Source organism: Ursus arctos, unplaced genomic scaffold (genome assembly GCF_023065955.2).
Source record: "Ursus arctos isolate Adak ecotype North America unplaced genomic scaffold, UrsArc2.0 scaffold_4, whole genome shotgun sequence".
Lineage (NCBI taxonomy): Eukaryota > Metazoa > Chordata > Mammalia > Carnivora > Ursidae > Ursus > Ursus arctos.
Window position 1 is genome coordinate 15472739 of NW_026623056.1, and position 24869 is coordinate 15497607.

The window sequence follows — 24869 nt, forward strand, 5'->3', positions numbered from 1 at the left end:
TGGAAAGACGTTATCCTAGTTCCATTTATTGTTTTAAATATTTTTTATTTTAAAGCTATTATAGCCTAAAGTTAATAAATAAACTATACTATTATATTGTATATGAAAAGTATTAAATAATAGCTGGAAAGTTGTAAATTCAAAATTATGGCATTGCTTAGCAATAAGAGTCCAAGGTATTTTCCTTCTGACATATGAGGTGCTGCTTAGAATTCTTTTAGACATTTTAAAATAATGGCACAAGTTCTTATGAGCAAATCTTCTTCTTACCATATCAAATGGGATTGTGTTTCTGGACTCTTTAATAACCATTTTTAAAAATCATTTCTCTTTTAGACCCAAATATTTCAATTATTTCTTTTTAATCTTGTTTTTCAGAATGTGTGCTTTATAACACCCCAATTTTTATATCAGTTCTACTGTTTGTTTTCTCAACAAGTAAGTAAAAATAGAAGCTTTTGATTTATCCTTTTAGAATAAGGTATATGTATTCAATTTTTGATAGATAGTTGGAGGGATTTTTTTTAACATTTTTCCTGTTCCTGCAGATAAATAAGTAAAACTTCCTAATCCGTGCATTTGATCAGTATAACATTGACAATATTTATTCTGATTTTCAAGTTGAAGTGAATATTAATACCAAAATATATTTTAATTCTGGATGCTTTCTTAAAAATAGATATTAACTGTAAACAGCTTATGAGAAAATTTGGGTAACTTTTTTCAACTTATGTATAATATATCTGTAAACTCTGTATCAAGCCATGTCAGGGTAACTAATAGGGAGATTACCTCATTTATTTTTTGACAGCATTTTTTTGGGTTGGGAAGAAAGCTTAGTGACTGAGTCCAGGAATGACATATAGGCTTTATCTCAGAAGCTAATTCTAAATAATTGATAGAGACCACCAGGAATGCTACATTGAAAAGGGTTCTAAAGCTATAGGCTCAGAGAGAAAACCCTGTAATTGGTTAGTCGTAACCTATAATGAGCATATGTGGGTCTTTGGTTGTACATGTGTCACATATTTGCCATTCGTGATCTACTCTGTCTTACTTTATAGAAAATGAAATGGAAATCCACAGAAATTAAGTAACTTGCCCAAGATCACATAGCTAAGTTAATAACTATACCATACTAGGACCTACAGCTTTTGACTAATTGAGCATCCTTTTCACATACCACACTGTACATCTCTAATTGATCAAGACTTTTGTTCTAATTAATTGAAATAATAAGAGCTTTGGGCACCTGGGTGGCACAGTCAATTAAGCATCTGTCATGATCCCAGGGTCCTGGGATCAAGCCTTGTGTCAGGCTCCCTGCTCAGCGGGGAGTCTGCTTCTCCTCTCCCTTTGCCCCTCTCCCACTCTTGCTTTCTCACACTCTCTCAAATAAATAAAATCTTAAAAAAAAAAAAAAAAAGGAAGAGCTTTTAATTATCTTAGGTTTTTCTAACCTGGTTGTCTCTATCCTTAATCACTGTTTTCACTTCTGTTTACAGCCTGTAACTCTAAATTCCACATATCTGCTTGGGCATTGGATCATGCCTTAAAGGAAATGTAGGACGTAGATAAGAAGACAGAGCCATAAAAGCAAAAGCTATATGTGTAGCATACCAAAGGAATAATAAAAAGCCTAGGATGCACGTAGGAGAATTGTGTAAAATTACATCACAGTGACCAAATTGTGAAGAATCTTGAAATGTAGGTCCAAGTCACAATAAATACGGATCACTTGACATAACAAAATACTCCAATTCCCACAAGAATATAAATCTGAATATTATATGTTTATATAAGAAACAAATTGGAATTATTAAAATGGATTTTTGTGTAAGTTGAAAAAGCTATATAATTCTGATGCTTATTTTTAATATACTTCTTTGTGATATTATACGTAACAGTAATGCATAGTTTAGAATCTCAAAATTCCTACCAATTTCTCTTTCTAGACACTATATGACAGCGTGTACCTGACTTTATACAATATTTGTTTTACTTCCCTACCTATTCTGATATATAGTCTGTTGGAACAGCATATAGATCCTCATGTATTACAGAGCAAGCCCACCCTCTATCGGTAAGTATTTTCCAGTATTAAATGTCCATAACACTTTTGATTGCAAATAATATATTACATAATTAGCAATTTTTGAAAGCACCTTATAAATAAGCAAATATATTAGGTAGTGTCTTGGTGATTAATACTTTACTAAGGGAGGTACTTTAGTTTATGGTTTATGATTGTTGAACATCAAAGAAAAAATTTGAATAACTTTTCTCGGGGTTTTAGGAATGAACACTTTCATAATAGGAATGAGTTGGGCAATTGTGTAATTTACATTTACTGTTGAAAACCAGTAATATTCATTTTTTGTGCACAAAAGTTATTCAGTAATTGGTTGTCTCTAGAATTTCTAAAAAATTAGTTCATATTCTAGCAAATTAATGAGTCATAATCAATGCAAAATGTGGGGTTTAGGACATTAATTCCCATTCCAGATCTTCTGGGTTATCCCTGCTTCTTCAGAACCAAGTAAGTAATCACAGAGTTGTGGAATTGTTCCTCAGGACCAGCTTGCTTATGGTTCCCTCATTAACCTAATGTCCCCTCTTATAAAGGTATTCAGTCATCCAGAAATGGCAGTAACTCACCTTCATTTCCCAGGATACCTAGAACTGGGCTTGGCCTCAGATGAGTAGGCTGTTCTTCCCATAATAGCTGTTGAGGACATGAAATTGATTAGGAGCCTCAGTGCTAAACCAAACTCAAGTGACTCCACTAAAAAGAGACAGTCTTAGAGTTTACAACAATATAATACAGATAGATCAACTTTTCACAACTAAACTGAACTATTGTGCCTATATTATGTTCCTTTCTTAATTGAGAAAAGGTATTTGAATACAATAAGTGAACTGTAAACTGTTACACAGATGTTTATTATAAACAGTGATTTGTAAATTCGGGTTTATTTTTTCTGCTAATATTTTCAAGCAATTTTAAATTAAAAATCCATCTTGTCTTTTAACCATCAAATTGTAATACTCATTTAGTAGGTAAATAATAAATATGAATCCTAATATGCTCCTTTTTCTCTTATTTTTTTTTTTAATACAGAGACATTAGTAAAAACCGTCAACTAAGCATTAAAACATTTCTTTATTGGACCATCCTGGGTTTCAGTCATGCCTTTATTTTCTTTTTTGGATCCTATTTTCTAATAGGAAAAGATATGTCTCTGCTTGGAAATGGCCAGGTAAAGTATATCATTTTTTAAAGAATATTTGTTAATAACCTGATTTAGTTTGATTTTTCATAACTTTCATTAAAAAAAGTAAAATGCACTTATTAAAAGATTTCAAATAAAAGTTAAAGGCAATACAATGTAATCTTAATAAGAAACTCAAGTTACTAAGCAGTTTTGATATTCATAAATTAATTCAGGGATGCCTGGGTGGCTCAGTCAGTTAAGCATCCGACTCTTGGTTTCAGCTTAGGTCATGATCTCGGGGTCCTGTGCTTGGTGGGGAGTCTCCTTAAAGATTCTCTCCCTCTTCCCCTCCCCGTACATGCACGCATTCTCTCTCTCTCAAATAAATAAATCTTTAAAAAAAATTAATTCACACAAGGGAATATACCTCTGAATGCTCTTCATTTCAAGATAGTATTTTAATAATAATTATTGTCTACTTAGTGCTTAATATTTTGCTAAGTGCTTAATATGGTCCATCTCCATTAATCCTCAGTAATCCTGTTGGAGAGAAATTATGACCTCTGTTTTTCATATGAGAAATGAGGACTTAGTATTTGCTTTTAATTATGTGAATTTTTTTTTTTTTGGTATGCTTAGGAAGTACTGCCTTACTCTTCAGTACAGCAATTCTGAGAATGTTGTAAGTTACTATTTAGAATGGCCACGTTTCTGAAATGTGAAATTGAGAAAGAGTGTACACAGTACATTGTTACTGTGTCCTGATTGGAGAGCTCATATTGACTCCTGGCGGAATTAGGGCTCTCTGGGCTTAGCTGCATGAGTTAGGAGGAAAGGAAGTGATAGCAGTGGTACCATGGTAGGTTGGAAATGCTTGTCGCCTTAAGTTTCCGTTTTCCAGTACTTAAGTATTGGAAAATAATTTGAGACACAGAGATACAAGATTTGCAATTGGGAGAATATGAAGTTTTATCTGTTTGACAAACATTTACTGAGGACAAGCCATGCATGTGTGTTATTATACTAGGCTCTGGATATATAACACAGTCATGGAGCTTAATCTTGTGTGAGATACAAAAAATAAGCAAATGAAATAATAACAAAATACAGCAAGCAGAATGATGGAAATAGATTTCAATTGTAGAGATTTTAACCATGCAAATCCCTTTAGGATGTAGCGCAAGAACATACATAGTGCTACCACTTCACTTTTGAGGATCTTTTTAGCCTGTTTTGGACAAAAATATGATCCTAGTTTGTGCAGCATAGAGATTACAGCACTTCTCAAATACTAACTACCTTTTATTGAGTTGTTTCTTTGTGTCAAGTGTATGTGGTAGCTTATTAAATTATAATAACCTTCTGTAAGGAAAATATCATCAGTACTTTTGGCGTATTAGAAAATTAACCTGAGAGAGGTTAAAAAATTTGCCTTAGGTCACACAATAAGTAAATTACAAGAATGGAATTCCAGTTCAGATCTGTGTGACTTCAAAGCCTGTGTGCTTAGCCATGATCCTAAGTTCCTTTGAGAAACAAGTTATTAGCCCAGTGCTTTTCTGCATAAAAGTGCCACCTATTCAAGGATCATCAAACTTAGATGAGTAAGTATGCCCATTTCCACCTGAAATATTAGGATGAAAACTGGACAAAGGGAAAAAGAGGAAGAAGGAACATGTCATCCACGAAAGGAAATTAAATTTTTTGTTGCTAGTTACTACTTTTTTCCTGATTTTAAAAGTAGTATGTGTCCATTGTAGTAAATTTGAAATATATGGGAAAAAATATAAAGAAAATTAAATCACCTGTTGTCCTTCTACCTAAGTATAATTACCTCTATGATTTTAACATGTTTCACCCATTCTTTTTTATTTTTTGCTATTTTCCATTAACCTCATAATTTATATCCCCTTATTTCTCAATGATAGCCTTATAATTATCCCATTATAGCCTAAGTGATTTTCCATGTTATTAAAAATACTTCAAAAATATTTTTTCATGGCTGCATAATATTCTATTACATAATTAAGTATTCCCTTAATTCGAGAATTTAAATTTGTTTCTTGTGTTTAGTGACTCTTCTAAAATTAAATCTTCAGCATACTGTATACAGAAGATAATTTTTTTTTAATTTGAGAGAGAGCACCGGGGTGGGGGGAGCTGGCAGAGCTGAGGGGGAGAGAGAGAATCTCAAGCAGGCTCCACACCCAGTGCAAAGCCCAGTTCTGGGCTTGATCTCAAGACCCTGAGATCATGACCTGAGCCAAAATCAAGAGTCAGACTAAGTCACCCAGGTGCCCCCAAAGAGAAAATCTTTATGAAGGTAAATTGTTTGGCCTCTGGTACAAAAGTTTTTTCTCTTTACCACGTATTATCAGTTTCCTTTTTTTTTTTTCTTTTAACTCAAATTGTAAATCATTGACTTCTTTTCCCTTTTAGCCTACCAGTTCTACCACTCTGCTATATACCACTAGAAATTAATCTACTACTCCCTGCCACCAATGCTAGGTGGAAAAGAAGCCCACATTGGAATCAGGTGCATCAAATCCACATCCTGACACCTGAAGTTATTTGAATGATTTGAGATGTTAGTTAACCTAAGACTCAGTTTCCTCACCTGCAAAATTATAGGAGCATAATCCTTACTTTATAGGTTTGCTATGAGGATGAAATGGTATATGTAGAGCATCAGGCATAGTGGCTACCATATAGAAGTACTCGATAAGTCTTGGCAGTGTTAGTTGTTTTTTTTACCATCCAGTCATTATTTTGAAGACCCTGTCCTTCCCATTCCCTTCTGATCTACTTCCCCCAGAATCTTTCCTCTTTCAGTGTGTAAGTTAAACTGTCCGTGCTGGCTTTCTCAGAACATGCTGCTGTGGTTTCTAGTTCCAAGCCATTGTTGCATTTCCTCTAGGGTGTCTTTCCTCTTTTTCCAAAAGTCTCTGTTATGACCGTCAGTTCTTCAGGGTTGAGCCCATAGAGCTCTGCCCTTTTGCTCCTCTTACCTCATTCTGGTCTGGAAAATCTTTTTAAACATCTATCCCATATCCCATTGTTCAGCACTGAATGTGTTCACTACTTTCTGTTTTCCAGTAATTATTCTTGTATGCCCAAGAAATCTACAGTTGAAAGCCTGAAATAGAAAACATTGTTAGGGGGAAGTACTGGGAGAGGAGTGGCTCAAGGTAAAGATGAAGTTGATGCAAATAAGTGATCCTGAGAGGAGCAGGAAAGAGTTGAAATAGTTTGGAGTCCAGGTAGGGTAGGACAGTTCAGGGGAAGTTAAGTTCTACTCCCATTTTTTTTGTATGAGGGCCTAGCAGTATCATAACTACTATAGGTGTGAATTTTCAAAAAGTATTTTTGAAGTATTCCCTCATTCTTAATTTCTTTTTAACTTAGGAAAGAACTACTCATTCTTCATATATTCTCAGATCTTTTTTAACAGGTCTTCCTTTCCCTTAGTAAAATACAAAAATCCTGATAAATTTTCTCTGGGATTTGGAAAGACTGGAAGAATGCATATGACATGGCTCAGTGTGTGTGTGTCTAAAAAGGTGCTTTCCTGTGGACAGATCTTTACCTTCAGAGCACCATTTAAAAAAGACATAGTGACTAATTTTTAATTGTTTTTCTCCAAAATAGTAGAAGAATTAAATTCATGTAAAATTTGCCTAGCCTTATGCAGGCTTAAGATACTTATAGTGTTTGGAATATGAGTTAAAACCTGGGCTTCTCTTAAAATGCAGTAGTGTCATTTTATCACAAATATTTGTGCAAAAGTTACAGATTAGTAATTTGGTCAATATATCATGTGGGTAATCTCATTTTATTTTCAAAGCTAAAAATGAGCTTAACATAAAAATTTAAATTATTTCTGTGATCCAACAGGATCACCATTTCTTTTTACTTAAAGAATTTTGACAAAAGGTAAAACTGTTATAAAATATTTGTTAGAGATCTTGATGTTACTTTGTTTTTGACAAAAACTTTGGTTTTATTTTATTTTTTTAAGTTTTTACTTTGATTCCCATTAGTTAACATACAGTGTTATATTAGTTTCTGGTGTACAATACGGTGATTCAGCACTTCATGTATCACCCAGGGCTCATCACCACAAGTGCTCTCCTTAATCCCCGTCACCTATTTAACCCATCCTCCCACCCCTCTCCCTTCTGGTAACCATCAGTTTGTTCTCTATAGTTAAGAATCTGTTTCTTGGCTTTTCTCTCTCTTTTTCCCCTTTGCTTGTTTTTTTTTCTTAAATTGCACAAATGAGTGAGTCAGTCAGATCTTGATATAACTTAAAAAATTTTTAAGTCCTCCAGGGGCCCTTGGAGGCCCAGCCAGTAGAGCATCTGACTCTCAATCTCAGGATCATAAGTTCAAGCCCCACATTGGGTGTAGAGATTACTTAAAAATATGAAAAAATTAATTAAAAAATATTTTAAGTACTCTAAAAATAATAGAAAAACTGACTTCCATGAAAGCATTTTTTTAAAAAACAGCTTGATTGAGGAACACCTGGGCGGCTCAGTTGGTTAAGCATCTGCCTTTGGCTCAGGTCATGATCCCAGGGTCCTGGGATTGAGTCCTGCCTTGGGCTCCTTGCTCAGCAGGGAGCCTGCTTCTCCCTCTGCCTGCCCCCCACTTGTGCTCCCTCTCTCTCTCTGACAAATAAATAAATAAAATCTTTTTAGAAAATAAATAAAAAATAAAAGTTTGATTGAGTTTCATTTGATATACAGTGAACTGCACGTATTTAAAAATATATAATTTGAGGGATGCCTGGGTGGCTCAGTTGGTTAAGCATCCAACTCTTGATTTCAGCTCAGGTCATAATCTCAGGGTCATGAGACTGAGTCCGTGGTCTAGCTCCATGCTGGGCTTGGAGCCTGCTTAAGATTCTCTCTCTCCCCCTCCTTCTGCCCTTCCCCCCAGTTCCCCTCACCCTGGCTCATGCACTTGCATGTGCATAATGTGTTCTCTCTCTTAAAAAAAATTATATATATATACATATATATAATTTGATACTTTTTAAAAGGTTTTTAATTCCAGTTAACATACAGTATTATATTAGTTTCAGGTGTACAATATAGTGATTCAGCAATTCCATACAAAACCCAGTGCTCATCACAACAAGTGCACTCCTTAATCCCCATCACCGATATCACCCATCCCCCCACCCATCTCCTCTCCGGTAACCATCAATTTATTCTCTGTAATTAAGAGTCTGTTTCTTGTTTTTGTCTCTCTTTTTTTTCCCTTCTTTGTTTTGTTTTCTTAAATTCCACGTGAGTGAAATTGTATGGTATTTGTCTTTCTCTAACTTATTTCACTTAGCATTATACTCTCTAGTTCCATCCATGTTATTGTAAATGGCAAGATTTCATTCTTTTTTTATGGCTGAATAATAGTTCACTGTATATATGTACCTCCTCTTTATCCATTCATCAATCAGTGGACACTTAGGCTGCTTCCATAATTTGGCTGTTGTAAATAATGCTGTTATAAACATAGGGGTGCATGTATCCCTTTGAATTAGTTTAATTCTTTGTAAATACCCAGTAGTGCAAATTCCTGGATCATAAGGTAGTCCTATTTTTAACTTTTTGAGGAAACTCCATGCTGTTTCTCACAGTGGCTGCTCCAGTTTGCATTCCCACCAACAGTGCACAAGGGTTCCTTTTTCTCCACATCCTCACCAACACCTGTTGTTTCTTGTGTTGTTGATTTTAGCCATTCTGACAGGTGTGAGGTGATACCTCATTGTAGTTTTGATTTGTATTTCCCTGATGGTAAGTGATGCTGAGCATCTTTTCATGTGTCTTCTTGGCCCTTTAGATGTCTTCTTTGGAGAAATATCTGTTCATGTCTTCTTCCCATTTTTAACTGGGTTGTTTGTTTTTTGGGTGTTGAGTTTTATAAGTTCTTTACATATTTCGGATGCTAACACTTTATTGACTTTGTCATTTGCAAATATCTTCTCCCATTCCATCGGTTGCCTTTTAGGTTTGCTGATTGTTTCCATTTCTAGGCAGAAGCTTTTTATTTTGATGTAGTCCCCACAGTTTATTTTTGCTTTGGTTTCCCATACCTCAGGAGACATACATAGAAAAAAGCTGCTAAGGCTAATGTCAAAGAAGTTACTGCCTGTGTTCTCTTCTAGGATTTTTATGGTTTCAGGTCTCATATTTAGGTCTTTCATCCATTTTGAATTTACGTTTGTGTGTGGTATAAGGAAGTGGTCTAGTTTGTTTATGTTGAATGTTGCTGTCCAAGTTTTCCCAGCACCATTTGTTGAAGAAACAGTCTTTTTCCCATTGGATATTCTTTCCTGCTTTATAGAAGAATCCAATGCTTTTTTGTTTACCCGTCTTAGCATTTTTAGGAGTACAGTTCAGTAGTGCTAAGTATATTCATATTGTTATGCAACAGATCTTCAGAATTTTTTCATCTTGAAAAACTGAAACTCTATAAACAACTACCCATTTCCCCTTCTTCCCTGCCCCTGGAAATCACCATTCTACTTTCTGTTTCTATGAATTTGACTACCTATGAAATGACTTTTTTAAAAGAGCTAAATAACTGGGAGGTAAACACCAGTGAAGAATGTTTATTTGAGTAAATTAAGAGGTATTAAAACAAATGACTGTGTTTTGTTTTGTTTTTTTTTTTTAAAGAAGACTTTATCTCCTCTGTTGATCTGTGCAGAGTAAGTCACCTCATCTTGGGACACACATGCTCTGACAATGTTGCTGTTCAGAGTATTTTTGGAAATACCTTGCTGAGATCACAGAAAGACAATATAAGCTAACTTTCTCAGGGAAAAAGCTATTAAAATTTCAGATGGGGAAGATGCTACTTAAGATTATAGAAAGGAAAAGAAGGTGGAGAAACAATTCAGATTCAAAGACTTCACCTCCAGTTAAAGCAGCCTTCTATAGGATGCAAAGGAAGGCATACCGGCTTGCATAAGAGTGTATTAGAAGAGTAAAACCCTATAATGAAGTAAACAGAAAGGAGGGAATTGTAAGCATGGTGAAAGGGGAAAACTATGATGTAGGGAGGAAAATATCAGAAGAGTTTCAGAGTTAGCTGAGTTCCCATCCCAACCCTACATGATTTTCTGCTTCTCTGGTGGTTTCAGCCAAAGGCTTCACAAGGAGGAGGATTAAAGAAAAACAGTTCCTGTTACCTCAGGAACTCAAATTCTAATATCTACTGCACTCATTCTCAGTGGTCTGATGTGAAAACTACAAAGTATGTAACTACTATTTAAAATGATATTTGGCCCAAATAAGGGTTTTTTTTTTTTATTTGCTTGTTCATTTTGTTTTTGTACTATGATGTGTGTAGGAACTCAAAGGAAAATGTCTACCATAAATGATTTTTGCTCCTTATGAAATTATACCCAATTTGAAAAACTAAAGTAATTGAAATTCCAAAAACATAGGATTGGGAGAAAAGGGGAAAAGCTGGGGCGCCTGGGTGGCTCAGTCGTTAAGCGTCTGCCTTCAGCTCAGGGCGTAATCCCGACATTCTGGGATCGAGCCCCACGTCAGGCTCCTCCGCTGGGAGCCTGCTTCTTCCTCTCCCACTCCCCCTGCTTGTGTTCCCTCTCTCACTGGCTGTCTCTCTCTCTGTCAAATAAATAAATAAAATCTTAAAAAAAAAAAAAAAGAAAAGGGGAAAAGCTATTAGAATATTCTAATTCCAGTTAGACTTCTCCAGTGGAGATGTTGGAATTGTTAGAGCCATAGTACCCTTCTAAAATATATATTGTATACTGTTCCCCTCATTAAATATTTAATGAGATAGAAAGGATTAAGGAAGAAAAGTAATTCACCCCTTCATCAAACCTTCTAGGTCTGGACCGTTTGCCAGATTAACTAGCAACACTAGGTAGAATGAGCAGATGAAATTTCAGGTTGTCCTTTTGAGAGAAAGAAAAATAAACCTTTTTATACCATTTACTATTTTTTTCTTGAAATTATAGTGATTTTCCCCCTTATTTCCTGTCCTTAATTAACTTCTTTTTCATGCTATACATGTTATCAGCTGTTGAAACCTAACTTAGGATCAAACGGCAAGAGGTCTGTATTAAGACTAGAAATATACCATTTTGTATCTATATTCCCGAGAGAATACAGTATCTTTTATTTCAGTGTAAATGATTTAACCACTGTTACTACCCGTCAGGTCATTCAAGAACATGTATGCAATTTAATTCCTATGAGTAAATACAGATTTCTTTGAATAAAAGATTATATGATGAATATAACTTTATCATAGTTCATTATAGAATTTCCCAGTATGTTCACTTATTCATGACACAAATATTTAAAGAACTAGTAATATTCCAGGCAATTGATAGAAAATGAAATGTAGTATACATTAGAGAACAGAAAAATATACCTTTCTTCTTGTGGTATCACCCAGCAATTGGTCAGATGTTTAAAATCTATAATAAAGAGAGTTTGTGCTGGAGAACTAAACAACTGATTAATTATAAGGAAGCTAATTCATTTATAGATCACTGTATAGTTAAGTTGAATCTAATATAGAAAAAATTTTCATCTTGTTTATTCTTAAACTCCTTCTTGCCTAACCTGGGACTTTACTTCTGCAATTATGTTTTCTCTTTCCTTCATCATTAACCTGTTGTCCTCTATTAGATCAAACCAGTCACATACAGACATGTTCCAGTATCTCCCATCTTCTAATAAAAACCACAGTTCCTTGACCTACTGCTTTGCTGCACTGCTTTGGCTGTATTTTTATTTGTGTATCTTTAGAGCAAAATTTGAAGAAGTTACTGTTTTTTGCTCTTTCTACTTTCTGCCTTCCCTTCTCCCCTGAACATACTCCTATGAGGCTTTCACTCCCAGCACTCCATCAAAACCATGTTCCTTATGGTCACCAGCTACCTCCACATTGTTCAATCCAAAAGCATGTCTCAACCCTTATGAACTCAACCACTGGGCACAATTTACAAAGCCTTCCTACCTGCCACGTTATCTTCTCTCAGCTTCTGTTAGTTACTTTGGCTTTCTTATTATCTTTTCAGTCTTCTCTTTCTTACTATCTTCTCAGGATCAGAGTTTCCCACCCTCTGCACTAATGATATTTTGAGCCAAATAATTTTTTATTGTTGGGATTCATCCTATGAATTGTAGGATGTTAAACAGCATACTTAGCCTCTATCCACTAGATACAAGTAGTGTACATGCATGCCCTCCCCATTTATGACAATCAAAAATGTCTCCAGACCCAGCCAAATGTGCCTTGGGAGGAGAAATCACCCCTACTGGAGAACCACTCTTCTAAATGGAGTAGTGGCCTAGAGCTCAGTGCTATGACGTTTTTTCTTCTTTATCCATGTATAGGGTTAGCTCATTTTTCCCAGCATTTAAATACTGCTTATATGCTGAGAACTCCTAAATTTACATCTCTGCCAGTCTCTCCTCAGATTCAAATAACTACCTTCTCCACTGAACAAATCACAGAGAACTCTCAGAATTTACACAGCTAAGCAGAATTTTATATCTTCTGTAAACCCATTTCCCTTCCACTTTTTACCCAACTGCTCAGGCAAGTCCAGGAATTATTTTTTATTTCCCTTCTCTCACAACTGATACGCAGTCATATTGGTTCTAGTGTCACATATATCTTGAATGTTTCCACTTCTCTCCCCACAGTCCAGATCTCACCATCTCTTTCTGGACTGTAGTAACTGCCTCTGCCTGCTCCTGCTTTTATTATTCCCTTTTCTACTTTCTGTTCTCCACACAGCAGCCCAGGTGGTCTTTTAAAAATGAAAATTTGATCGTATATCTAATGACCTGCACAAAACATCCAGTGACTAATTACAGTATAAAAACATCTCATCCATCCCTACGCCGTCTGCCTATTGGACTGTATTTCCTACCACCTTTCTTTTATTCACTCTAGTCATACTAGTTGTCTTGTTCCTTTAGTAGATCAATTTGTTCCTGCCTTAGGACCTCCGCATTTGCTGTTTTTCTACCTGGATGCTTTTCTCTCACATGGGCATGTGACTGACTCCCCTCCAGTAAAATGTTATCTCCCTCAATCTTCCATCACTTCTTGACACCCACCTCCCCTACATTTATTTTTCTTCATAGCACTAATCTCTACCTGAAAGTATATATTTTTAGGTTTGTTTATTATATGTCTCCTCCACTATGTGTAAGCTTCATGAGGTCAGGAACTTTTTCTTAGCACTGCTTTGTTCCCAAGGCCTGGAATGGTACTTGGTATGTCATAGATGCTCAGCTACTATTTGTTGAGTATACAAATATATAATGAATGATCCTTTTTAGTTTGGAATACAAATTTGGCTTTATTAAATAATTAGGTAACAAATTCAGCTGGAAGAAGTGATAGAAAACAAACCTGAAAGAGGTAGCAGGCATTCCTCCAAGAGCAAAGTTGAGTGAGACCAATTGATTTTTCAGGTCATTTCTAGAGATGATAAAAACAGGAAAATGAGGGGTTTAATATGACTTTTCCATTCCTTTACTCTTGAAAATCAACTCCCAATATACCCTCAAATGAAAGATTACTCATCGATGTTTCATTGTTGATGGTAACTATTATTTATTGTTTGCTTATTATATACCAGGCATCCTGTCATTTTTATTTATCCTAAATCTTATAGAAACCTGTAAAGTTCTTCCCCCATTTTACAAGTAAAAAAGTCAGATGCAGAGAGGTTAAGTAATTTTTCAGACATCAGTAATAAAAAGAAACGTTATTCCCTTTTGTTAGACGTCAGTAATAAAAAGAAACATAACCTTTTAAATAATTTTTTAAACCAGTGATAAAAACTGGCTACTTTGTACACTTAATTAACATAAACTTCTGGTTCTGTTCTTATTTGTGGAAATTAAATCCTGAGATTCTTTGGGGATTCAGCATTTTTAATAAACCTTTAAGTAAAGTTTTGTCTATAAATCCCAGAAGAATACCTTGACTGGCATTAACTGCATTTTTACATAGAATCCTTTGAGGAATAATTCCATTGGCCGTTATTTTTCCTTTCAGGTATTGGTTTTGTGTGTAAATTTCTTTTCTCCTGCTCTGCTTACACTGTGACCGGAAATATGGTGTCAAGTGATCTGTCGTAACTTCTGGTTGGAGTGGTTTCAGAAAATAACTGTGATTGAAGAATTATCATTTTTGTCGTGTGACAGGAATAAAAGCGGTCACTAACAATTACATCATTCTAACTAAAAACATTCTGTGTCACACAGTCTCAAAGCCATCTTTGGGTTTCCAATCTGATAATGTTATCCAAAGGATCATTTTAAGTGATAATGATAAACATAATAATGCTTTATGGTGGTTTTTTTCATACTGCTTTAACTGTACTAATGTCATAGATTTCAAATGTAATTGGCTTAAATAATGCAAGTGCTTTTTCGTACTTTTTGCCTTACATCTAATTTAGCATCAGGTTAACACATAATGCAGTAATGGGTTTGGTTTGTTTGGTTTTTTTTTCTGTTTAGATGTTTGGAAACTGGACATTTGGCACCTTGGTTTTCACAGTCATGGTTATTACAGTCACAGTAAAGGTATGATGCAGAAATTAGAAACACGGACACAGTTTGCATCTGTACAATGCATAGTTAATTTTCTTTGTTTCTTTAACTGTATGTAGACATTTTTCCCTTTTTACTTTTCCTTTTTCAGTCATGAATAATTTCATTGATTGCTATTTTAATAATTAGTTTCGTAAAAAAAAATTAAGTTCATTATTTTGGAGAGCCTCAGCTGATTTTTATGGTCAATAAAGGTTAACCCCACAATATTCATCTCTGAAATTTTACTTCTCTGTATATAAAGCTAGACAACATGGGTTGTTTAGGCCATGGAGTAGAGAATAAAGTACTCATGAAAATTTCAATGCTGCTTCCTCATAGAAGAAAAACATTATAAATTTGAAATTGTTCAATTCCATACTGAACCCTTTCATTAGTATTTACCTTCTGAGGGACTTTGCCATAGGAACTTTAAGCACTTAGAATTCTACATTTTGCTCTTGAATTTTATCTGAGAGGTTTAATTTAAGTAAATATTTATTATCTTGTATTAAGGATTTAAAAAAAATTTTTTTTAGATGGCTTTGGAAACTCATTTTTGGACCTGGATCAACCATCTTGTTACCTGGGGATCTATTATATTCTATTTTATATTTTCTTTGTTTTATGGAGGCATTCTCTGGTAAGTGATTATATTATATTTTAATTATATTGATTCAGCTGTTTATTGTAATAGATTATATTGTGAACAAATTCCACTCAGAATAATTTTGAGACCCTATCTGATGATAAATTTACTTCTTTCGGTTGATCTTACTGATACGGAGAAGAAAAATTAACAATTACTGAGTATCTTCTATGTTCTACCTTCTTTCTTTGCAGGCCATTTTTGGGCTCCCAGAATATGTACTTTGTATTTATTCAGCTCCTATCAAGTGGTTCTGCTTGGTTTGCCATAATACTCATGGTTGTTATGTGTCTATTTCTTGATATTGTGAAGAAAATATTTGACCAACAGATCCATCCTACAAATACTGAAAAGGCACAGGTACCCACTGTTTATATATAATACCTTTTTAAATTAGAACTGTTCTGTAACAACAGTTCTGTAACAATGAACAACTGTCATTATAATTTGCTTATATCACAGAGTAGATAATTATCCATTCTTGTATCAAGTATTTTGCAAAACAAATATTGGTAAATATGGTATTTTTTTAGTTGTTTCTTATTTCTATTAATTTTGACTCCTGACAAAATAAAAAATTTTTTAATTGTTATTCACGGAACTCCAGATTTTTAAATATAAGACTATCGAGTAAAGAAAAAAGAAAAAAGAAAAAAAAAAAGACTACCAAGTTATATCCAGATAATGGTAGTAAATATGTTTTAAGTAACATTATCACAGCATTCAATCAGAGGTATATAATTGGGATATATATCTATATCTTTAGAAACATTGGAATTCTAGTAATACTTTTTCAGGTTACATTGTTTTCAACAAGAGTATGAAATAAGTACTTTAACCTAAATAATTTTTACAGAATGGATTTTTGTAAAATATATTTTCTTACTCAACATTAATCAATAAATATTAAGCTACAGCAAATATTAACAGTATGTTACATAGTGTGTAAGAATACAGGCTTTAGGGCCTGACAATTCTCAGTTCAAAAACCCAGTTCTACCACTTGGTAGCTCTGTAAATTTAAGTCTCAGTTTCCTCAGGAGCAGTAAAATTATGATAGAAGTATCTATTTTATTACCTTTGTAATGAGGGTTAAATGAAATAGTGTTAATAATAAGTAGATGCTCAAGAATGGTAACTGGTTGAATGTGCCATTTTGTGTATTTGACTTGTACATAGTTGAGATTTTTTGACTGGTACTAGGTTGAGATTTTTTTCTGCATGTTTGCTACATGCCAAGCAAATTTTGTTTAAATTTTGAAAATTTAGTTGCATATTCAAAAATAGAATAACTGTTCCTTAAGTATTTAGCGGTCTGAGTTAGGCTTCCTAAACAATGTATTGACTTTAATTTCATTGATCATGTCAGTATTTCTTTAGCATTTATTTGCCTTCGTAACTCAATACTAGCCAATATACATTTTAACACCACTGAAGCAGCGTAGGCCTCTTGAAGCCTGAAAAACTTAATTCAAATAATATTTTAACCATTTGTATAATGGTTACATCCCTCAGCCCCAGTTTCCTCTTCTATAAAATCAGAATAGTAATTACTACCTTAGGTGATCATTGAGGTAATGAATATAAAGCACCCAAACCTGGGCCTGTATGTAGTAAGGCCTCAGTAGAAGCATCATAACTATAAGGACAACGAGGATGTTGCTCTATGATACTGATCTCCAAATGGGGCTGGAGAAATGTGTATAATTGATTACTCTGTCTGCCTATGCATATATTTATATCAGTATGCTACTAACTTTTCTACTTTGCAATGTATTGCTTAAATATATATCAGAAAGTTTTGCCTATCTTTTTTCTAATCTTCAGACATAAATATTTACAGTAAGAGAGTACTATTTTTAATACATTGTCTCTTATACTTTTTTTAGACCTTTAGAGATAACATATTTGTCTTCCCCTCTTGGCCTATATAAAGTTTTATTTCACCAAAATATATTAACAACATCACTTTTGAAAACTTAATTCTTTATAAAAGTGAATAATCAGATTTATTTACATTTATCTTTAGAAATCTACGTAACAGCACTTGCAAACTTATGTGTATTTGTAGAGCTTTCTTAATGATAAAAAAAAGTGATATTCATTCTTGCTACCTTTTCTATAGCTTCTTTTTAAAGGATTACATAGGAGATATTTGTTACCTTAAAGTGGACCCTTAGACGAGAAAAAGTTAAAAGTACTTTCTGTATATTTTGGTTCTTTTACCATAGGTTAAAATTGATTAAAAATAAAATGTGTGGTAAACTAATCATTTTATCTGGGTGTGACAGCTAATCTCCCTTTTGGCCCACTAAACTCGCTTTTAAATGACTTGACCGATGTTCTATTGTGGTCTGATCCAAGGAGGAAATCTCTACTCCCACTCAGAGATCTTCTAGCCTGCTAGAAGGGTTTTTTGGGTTTTTTTCTTTTTTGCTGAAACAGAATATGGTTCATTCACAACCTACGTGTGACATTATTCCTTTGCTACATGCAGTAATCTTTATTACTTCAGACTTACATACTATTGCCACTGATTTCAAATGATGAAGAAATGGTTAGGAAGTTATCCGGTACTTCATTGTTTACCTAAAGTAGCAAGAAAAAAACATCAAAAAAAGAGTTGTCAGCATTTATTTTAGCTTTGTTTTTCTCCAGAATAGCCATGTGGTATTAAGAGTGAAGCATAAATTATTTTGACAGCAAAGCCAACAGCCCTACAAATGTCAGTCATGTATGTGTACCATGTATGATATTTCCTATTCTTGGAGGAACTGATGTCTTTACAAAGTTTGTCCTGTGTCTGTCTCTTAGGTGATGAATACAGCTCACTGACTTGTTATATGTACCATCCCTTTTCTGTCCACTTATAGATGTACTCCAACACAGTTGCTTTAAGTGACGAGTTCATCGCACTGCAGCCATTGTCGAGGGCAAGGAATCAGCTGAGCAAACTTAGGTAGAGTAGGAGGAGTAGAACCTTGTTAACTCTTCTGCATGCTAAAGGTCAATGAAACAATATTCAAAAGATGGGCAGAGGCATGAATTAAGAGTGGGGCATTTTTGTTAGCACAGCTCTGTCTCTAATTTGACCTTTATTAATATGTATATTAAAACTTAAAATATATATCCATTTCTTCTTGGAGAAGAAAATTCAGATGAAAATTCAGCATAACAGGACAGAGATCTGTATCTTATTACATATTTTACACCTTAACTACCTTTTATAGTACAATTCTAATGCTTCTGCTTGTCATATAATTGTCATAATTAAGGATGCTCCTGCATGTTGAGTAACTTAAGCTACAGAAATTCATCATAAAGTTTAAAGTTTTAAGTTTCAGTTACTTGGAAGTGAGAGTTGCCCATTTTTTATCTTGCCTTACTCTGTGCTGTAAGTACATGTGTGTATTTGTCTTTGTACACTGTAATGGCTGCTGAAGCATTTCGTATCCTTGCTACTGTTTAGTGCATCTGTAAATTGCACAATATATTTTGTATCTCTCAAACATATATCTTTATCTCCACAGACAGATCCATTCTGTCAGCTTCCACAAAAATAATAGTATAGAGCTGTCTTTTAATGGAAGAGAATGAAAGCTTAAATCCTGAAACATTTGATTTTAAGATACCAGAATTATTTATTAAGTTTAACTCCAGTCTGATTTGAAGAGGAAAAGTAATATAACTTAAAAAAAATTTTTTTTTTAACTTTTGGCACTCTTCAGTTTCTCGCCTTGTCAGTATCTTGTGTATTCTCAATTATATTTTTTTTAATTTTTTTTTTTATTCTCAAGGTTTCTGATCTGTGTTCATTTGATCAAGCAAATGACCTTGACAAAACATTGCTTAAATAATGTCTTATGGAACTCTGTGAGTTCACAATTTTGAGCTGTTCTAAAGTTTTATCAGACCTTTCGATTTTATTATCTTCCAGATTTTTGAAATATTCTACTTTGAATTACAAAAGTGTAATAATTGTACATGAATATAAAAATGGGTGTTTAAGTGGTAGTCAACTAAATTTTATGTTTAAAATAACTACAATCAAAACAAACTTGAGGATTTGCCTTCTACCTATGGTTGAGTCAAATGTGTATAGCACATTTTATCCATACGTGCCTTTGAACATCTAATTATTTAACTCTAAGACAGTAGGAGAATTTGTTATTTAAAAGAACATCTGGCAAACTCTTTGGTCAAGTGAAGATAATTTTTGCATTGTGAATAATCTTGCTGTTTTTATGAAATCATATTTTCACATATCATGTTGGCTTAAATCAGGCCATGTGGGGGTTTTTTGAGCAATAATAGACTAAAAAAAAATGAGGTAAGGATATCATAAATTAGAGAGATCCCAGTTTCTGTAACAGTGTGATAAGGTAGCAAGCCTAACATTCATCTGTGAAAAAAACACAATGACAGCAGGGTCTACTTGTCAGGTAGCCCTTGCTGCAAGCCACTCTCCAATCAGATAGGGTAGCAAAAGGAGAAGAGCCCTGTTGGGGAGACAGCAGTAACACTAACCTGGGTGTTAGTGATGCCCTTGGTACCACAGCTTGTGTGTCCTAACCAAATCAGTTCACCTCTCTGAGCCTCCAGGTTCTTCACCTATCAGGTGATCATTTTACGTACTGTGGTCTGTTTACTTATTGTCAGCATCAGAGAACAGAAAGAAAAAATATTATGCTCAACCAAAGGCCAGGCAGAAATACGAGTTGTTTAAATGAGCAGTGAGTGACCACTGGGTGGGCATTTGCTCATGGCTGCGTGAAGAACAAGTGCTCATGTACATCTATCTGCTGATGCATCCTGTGAATTTTGAATACATCTTTTTTTTGAATTGCATTAAACAGTATTCCTGGGTGTGATCCATGGTAGCTTAATTGTGTACTCTTTTGACAGAGGAAAATTATACAGATATAAAATATCTTTAAGAGTTTTCAAATCTTTAATCAGGTTAGTACTTCTTAAGAACCAGTAACATAAAACTATTAATTTTTTTCATGAAAGAAAATTCATTTTGAGTATTTTTCCATCCCCTGTCTTATAGGCAGAGTTATAATAATAATAATAATAATAAGCTATCTTCACATAAGCTTATTGTACTCTTGAAACCAAGGACTTCTACTATATTTTTTATACATGTAAGACATTTGCCATAGCATTTTTTTTAATAGAAATAATTATTGGTCAGTCCTAAGACTGAGAAAACACATAATGAGGAAAAATTTGTTTTTTATTCATTGAGGACATTTTCTTATAATTTAAAAAAGTTTCACATTAGCATGGCTATCGGAACATACTCCCTAGAAGAAAATAAAAAGCAAAGAATAAAAATTTGTGTAAATTAGCACTCACTAAAAAGATATATTTCAAGTTAAAGATTAAATTAATTTTGTTAAATAAGTCAAGGCCCCCCCTTACCGACATGTCTAGCATTTGAAAGGCCATGTGAGTGACCCTTCTGCTCTGCTAAAGTTCACTTAGAGTAGTCTTTTGAGAAGGGAGCATGAGAGTTGTGAAAAAGGGCATGCATACTTTTGCAATAAGAATCCTAAATCTCGGTGGCAAGGAATTTAATAGAAGAAATTGAATTTTATTGAAGGAAATCTGGTTTTAATCTAACTCTGTGCACTGGAAAATCATGGCTTAATTTTGTGTGCTTTGTTGTATTCCCCTTAAGAAGCTGCTGTTAGCTCTCCTTTGTGACAGTAAATGAATGTGGTGTTGTATGAACATTCATTTGTGCCTCGCAGATTGTGGACCCCAACTTGCTGTTTTGATTCTAAACCTCTTTTACAGTGAGAGTATTGTTCTGTAATATGAGACTTATTGCTTTTCTGTCCTTCCAGATGGAAGAAGATAAGGGTTCAGTCAGCTCAGCATATGAATTTGCTGAAAGCAAGCACAGAGGGGAGGACAGTAGGCACCTGCTAGCTGAGGCTTGCAGCCAGCAGGACAGTTCTTACGTGCACTAGGTAGTACTGCGCTGGACCTTCCTGGGGACATATCTGCTAAGTTCTCATGCTTGGGGCATGCTCTGGGAGAACTGGCCTGACTTTCAGCTTTTACTTTACTAATCCGTCATCGTTCCTCATATGTTTACTGTTTTTGTTTACTTGTCTTCCTTTTTTGTGATCTTTACATTTTTTATATGTCCATCCCTGAATATTTTATTAGTCTTCCTTTGGAGTTACAGTGTTAAATCATACTTCACCTCAAATTCTAACCTAGTAAGGTATTCTCACAACCTGTTGTTTATATTCAAGAAATTATTCCTTTTCACTTCTTTTGAAAATATGCCATGCTATTTCTATTATTTCTGAAGTCAGTTTTCCCATTTGAAGTGGTAGTTGTGTATCATTTTATACATCTTAATGTAGTTAGATGCCAAATTACTTATCTAAGTTTAGCTCTTGAGTTGAATGATCCAATGAATGAGTGCTTAGATGTGGTACTGAATAATTTTCTGTTGACTGATATTCATCAGACTCTCACTTTTTACTTTTCATAAACTTTCATAGTTAGATCTTTGTAATAAAGAAAAGTATGAATTGATGAGGACTTGATTCACTCACCTCTTGAGGAGTAAACCCTAACAACCACTTAGACCTTATTGGAATATGCAAAATATTTTGATTGGTAATAATTATGGAGGATAAAAATTCTTACTGCTAATAATTATATTTTTACTTGGATTATTTGCCATTTTTATAATTACTGGTCAATAAGTGCTACTGTCTCATTTGAGATAAAACGTCATAAATGGTGAAACTTGCAAACAAAACTACTTGAAAATTATAAATCTTAACTCTACCATGGAATCAGACCATAGAACAGGGACAGTAATTTGAAAAACCTGAATTCTGGAAGACATAAATTTTTTTTACGATATGTTAGTCACCATACAGGAGTACATCATTAGTTTTTGATGTAGTGTTAAATTAGATTCCTTTAGTGAACTGCCCTAAATGAAAAATGTTGAAGATTAACTATGTTGAAAAATGTTGAAGATCAACTCATTATTATTATTAATTGAAAAGAAATTCAAAAGAACTCTGAACTTTTGTTTTGGGATGCTCTGTATGATTATTTTTACTGTATATTTTTCCTGTATTTTGCTTTGATAAATATAGAAAAATTTTTAGTTCTTAAAATATGCCCTAATTGAGCTGCAAAGAAAATTCAGCTGAAGAGCTCACTGAGTAAAGATGGGGAGCTGGCCCGGATTTATGTTATGCCCTGGATAATCCCCAAAGCAGATAATCCACTTGGGACCTGACTAGACTAAAGCTATAGAACTATGTCCTCTGTGATAGAAGTTCCCCAAGGGTTCAAGTTCAAGTGGATATTTCATAAAACATGGATCTGGTACTGCTTTGCTCTAATATGTCTATTAAAATGTATAACATAGTTGAGAGATGGGTTCTTAGAATGCTCCTAATAACAGGGGCCTTGTTATGTTACTTTTACAAAAGGGAGATGAGTGAATTTTCTCATTATCCTGTGATAGTTGATCTTTCTTCCTATAAACGGAAAGTTAGAAGAACCCCGAAACCATGAATATGGTTTTAGTAAAATTGCCAGTTTTTTCTGCTTATCACTAAATTTTCATTGGTTGAGTGAAGTATACCTTGACTATTTCCCTTATATATCTCTGCCTTTGGCATATATTTTGAAATAAAAATCACTTCAAAAAAATAAGCGTTATATAATATCCCTCTTGTATTTTTCCTGTCTTGACATGGCAGTTGTTTTTCCCTAATCGAAATATGGTCAGCCTTGCCAAATCAGGCAGAGGACGATGTTGAGCCCTAAATGTTGTCGTGGGCAAGCACCTTCTAGTCATCTCCCTCCACTGACTGGCCTCTTTGGCCTCCACTGTTTTGTCATTTCTCTGTCCCTAGATTCCTGGCCTGCTCTGGATGTTCTCTTTTCAGTTATACCTAGCAACTATAGGGGTGTCAACAGGATGTTAGGGCCGTTGACCTTTCTCATTGTGGACCTGGATGCTAAGCCCCAGACCTGAAACCTGCCACCACCCACAACAACAACAACAATTTTGAGTAGTTTCAACCAACTACAAGTCACCTTCCTCTTCTGTGACAAAGATACATCTACTGTCTCATTTAACAAAGTATTGAACTACAAAAGGAGCAGAAAACTTTAGTGGCCTGGATTCAGTTGTTTGCCAGTAAAAGCTATACTTTGCTGAGTAAAATTCTGTGAGCAAACAGAACTGAAAATTTAAAAAAGCTAATAGTCGTAAGGCTGCCACTAGTAGCAAGACCTGCATGCACACCTGACAAATACAACGCTTTATAAAACTGACGTTATTTTCAAATCTGTGCTGACTCATTTGAGCAGCTTTTTCATCTGGGGGTTGAAATGAAGAAAAATATTAGTGTTGACATTATTAATATGAAACAATTACCCTCTGACATTCTTTGAACGGTTCATACTTAGAAAACAATTTTTTTTTTTTAGATAACTGAATTCCTAACATCAGCTGTACCATGGTTTAGTTCATTAATTAGTGTTATTCTGATTTACCCACTCCATTAAAATTGGTGATTTTATCATTTTTTACAGATAGTGATACTCTTCTTAACCTAAACTTCAAATTCCTAGTCAGATTTTGTTATTTATGTAACCACATCATTAAAATAAAGGGGCCTCAGTTATTTCTGAAACAAGAATAAACCAAATTATTAAAATAACCATACCTGATAAATGTAATTATTATGGTATGCTTATTTTCATTGTTAAATTTAGGCAAAACATACAGAAATCTCCTCCTCTCTGGAGATCCCCAAAAGATAGTATGGAGGTATTTATATTTATAACTATCTTCCAAAGTTGTTTATTTGCCTTGAGGAATCAAGGAAAGAAGGAAGAGAATGTAGAGAAGTGAATGTGAGCTTTTAGGCATATTTTGAAGAAATGGGACAGCAGTCTTCTAAATGCCATCACTGAACAGCTACCTCTTGCATTTCGGAATAATGAGTTGAAGCCATTACTTGTTTTAAGGGTTTTATTATTCTTAACCAAATTTGGAAATCAGTACTATTTGATGGCTTTTGATTTCACATTAAAAAGAAGAACATTTCCTTGAATACAACCGTTTTTTTCCCATAACTACAGTTTCCAGATCTCCTTTAAGGCTGTACAAGATTCTCACTTTGATTATATATTTATTATAAAACTGTTTTAAAGACAAAAGAACAAATATGGTTAATAGTATGATAATTCTTATCTAAACTTAAAAAGACTTTATTTGATTTGATAGGCAAGATGTCATAGGAAAGACTAAATTTAGAGATGTATGACAATTTTCTTACATCTAGAAGATTCAAGAAAGAAGTAGAATCATTAGGAGAAACTTTCAGA

At 34.1% G+C, this 24869-nt stretch overlaps 1 protein-coding gene across 5 annotated transcripts in view; it reads left to right on the forward strand.

The window, feature by feature from the left end:
• Positions 1-24869, forward strand: part of ATP11B (ATPase phospholipid transporting 11B (putative)) — a 114570-nt gene that overhangs the window by 77496 nt on the left and 12205 nt on the right. The window contains exons 23-30 of one of the 5 annotated variants that reach the window (XM_057306639.1): positions 379-438; positions 1956-2083; positions 3122-3260; positions 14756-14821; positions 15367-15470; positions 15671-15836; positions 18350-18435; positions 21332-21457. In XM_057306639.1, coding sequence (XP_057162622.1) covers positions 379-438; positions 1956-2083; positions 3122-3260; positions 14756-14821; positions 15367-15470; positions 15671-15836; positions 18350-18435; positions 21332-21416 — 834 coding nt within the window. In that variant the 3' untranslated portion in view covers positions 21417-21457. Of the gene's footprint in view, positions 1-378; positions 439-1955; positions 2084-3121; positions 3261-5654; positions 10646-14755; positions 14822-15366; positions 15471-15670; positions 15837-18349; positions 18436-21331; positions 21458-24869 lie in introns of those variants that run through there. The other 4 variants (XM_048214823.2, XM_048214821.2, XM_048214824.2 and 1 more) reach the window with 4 other exon arrangements.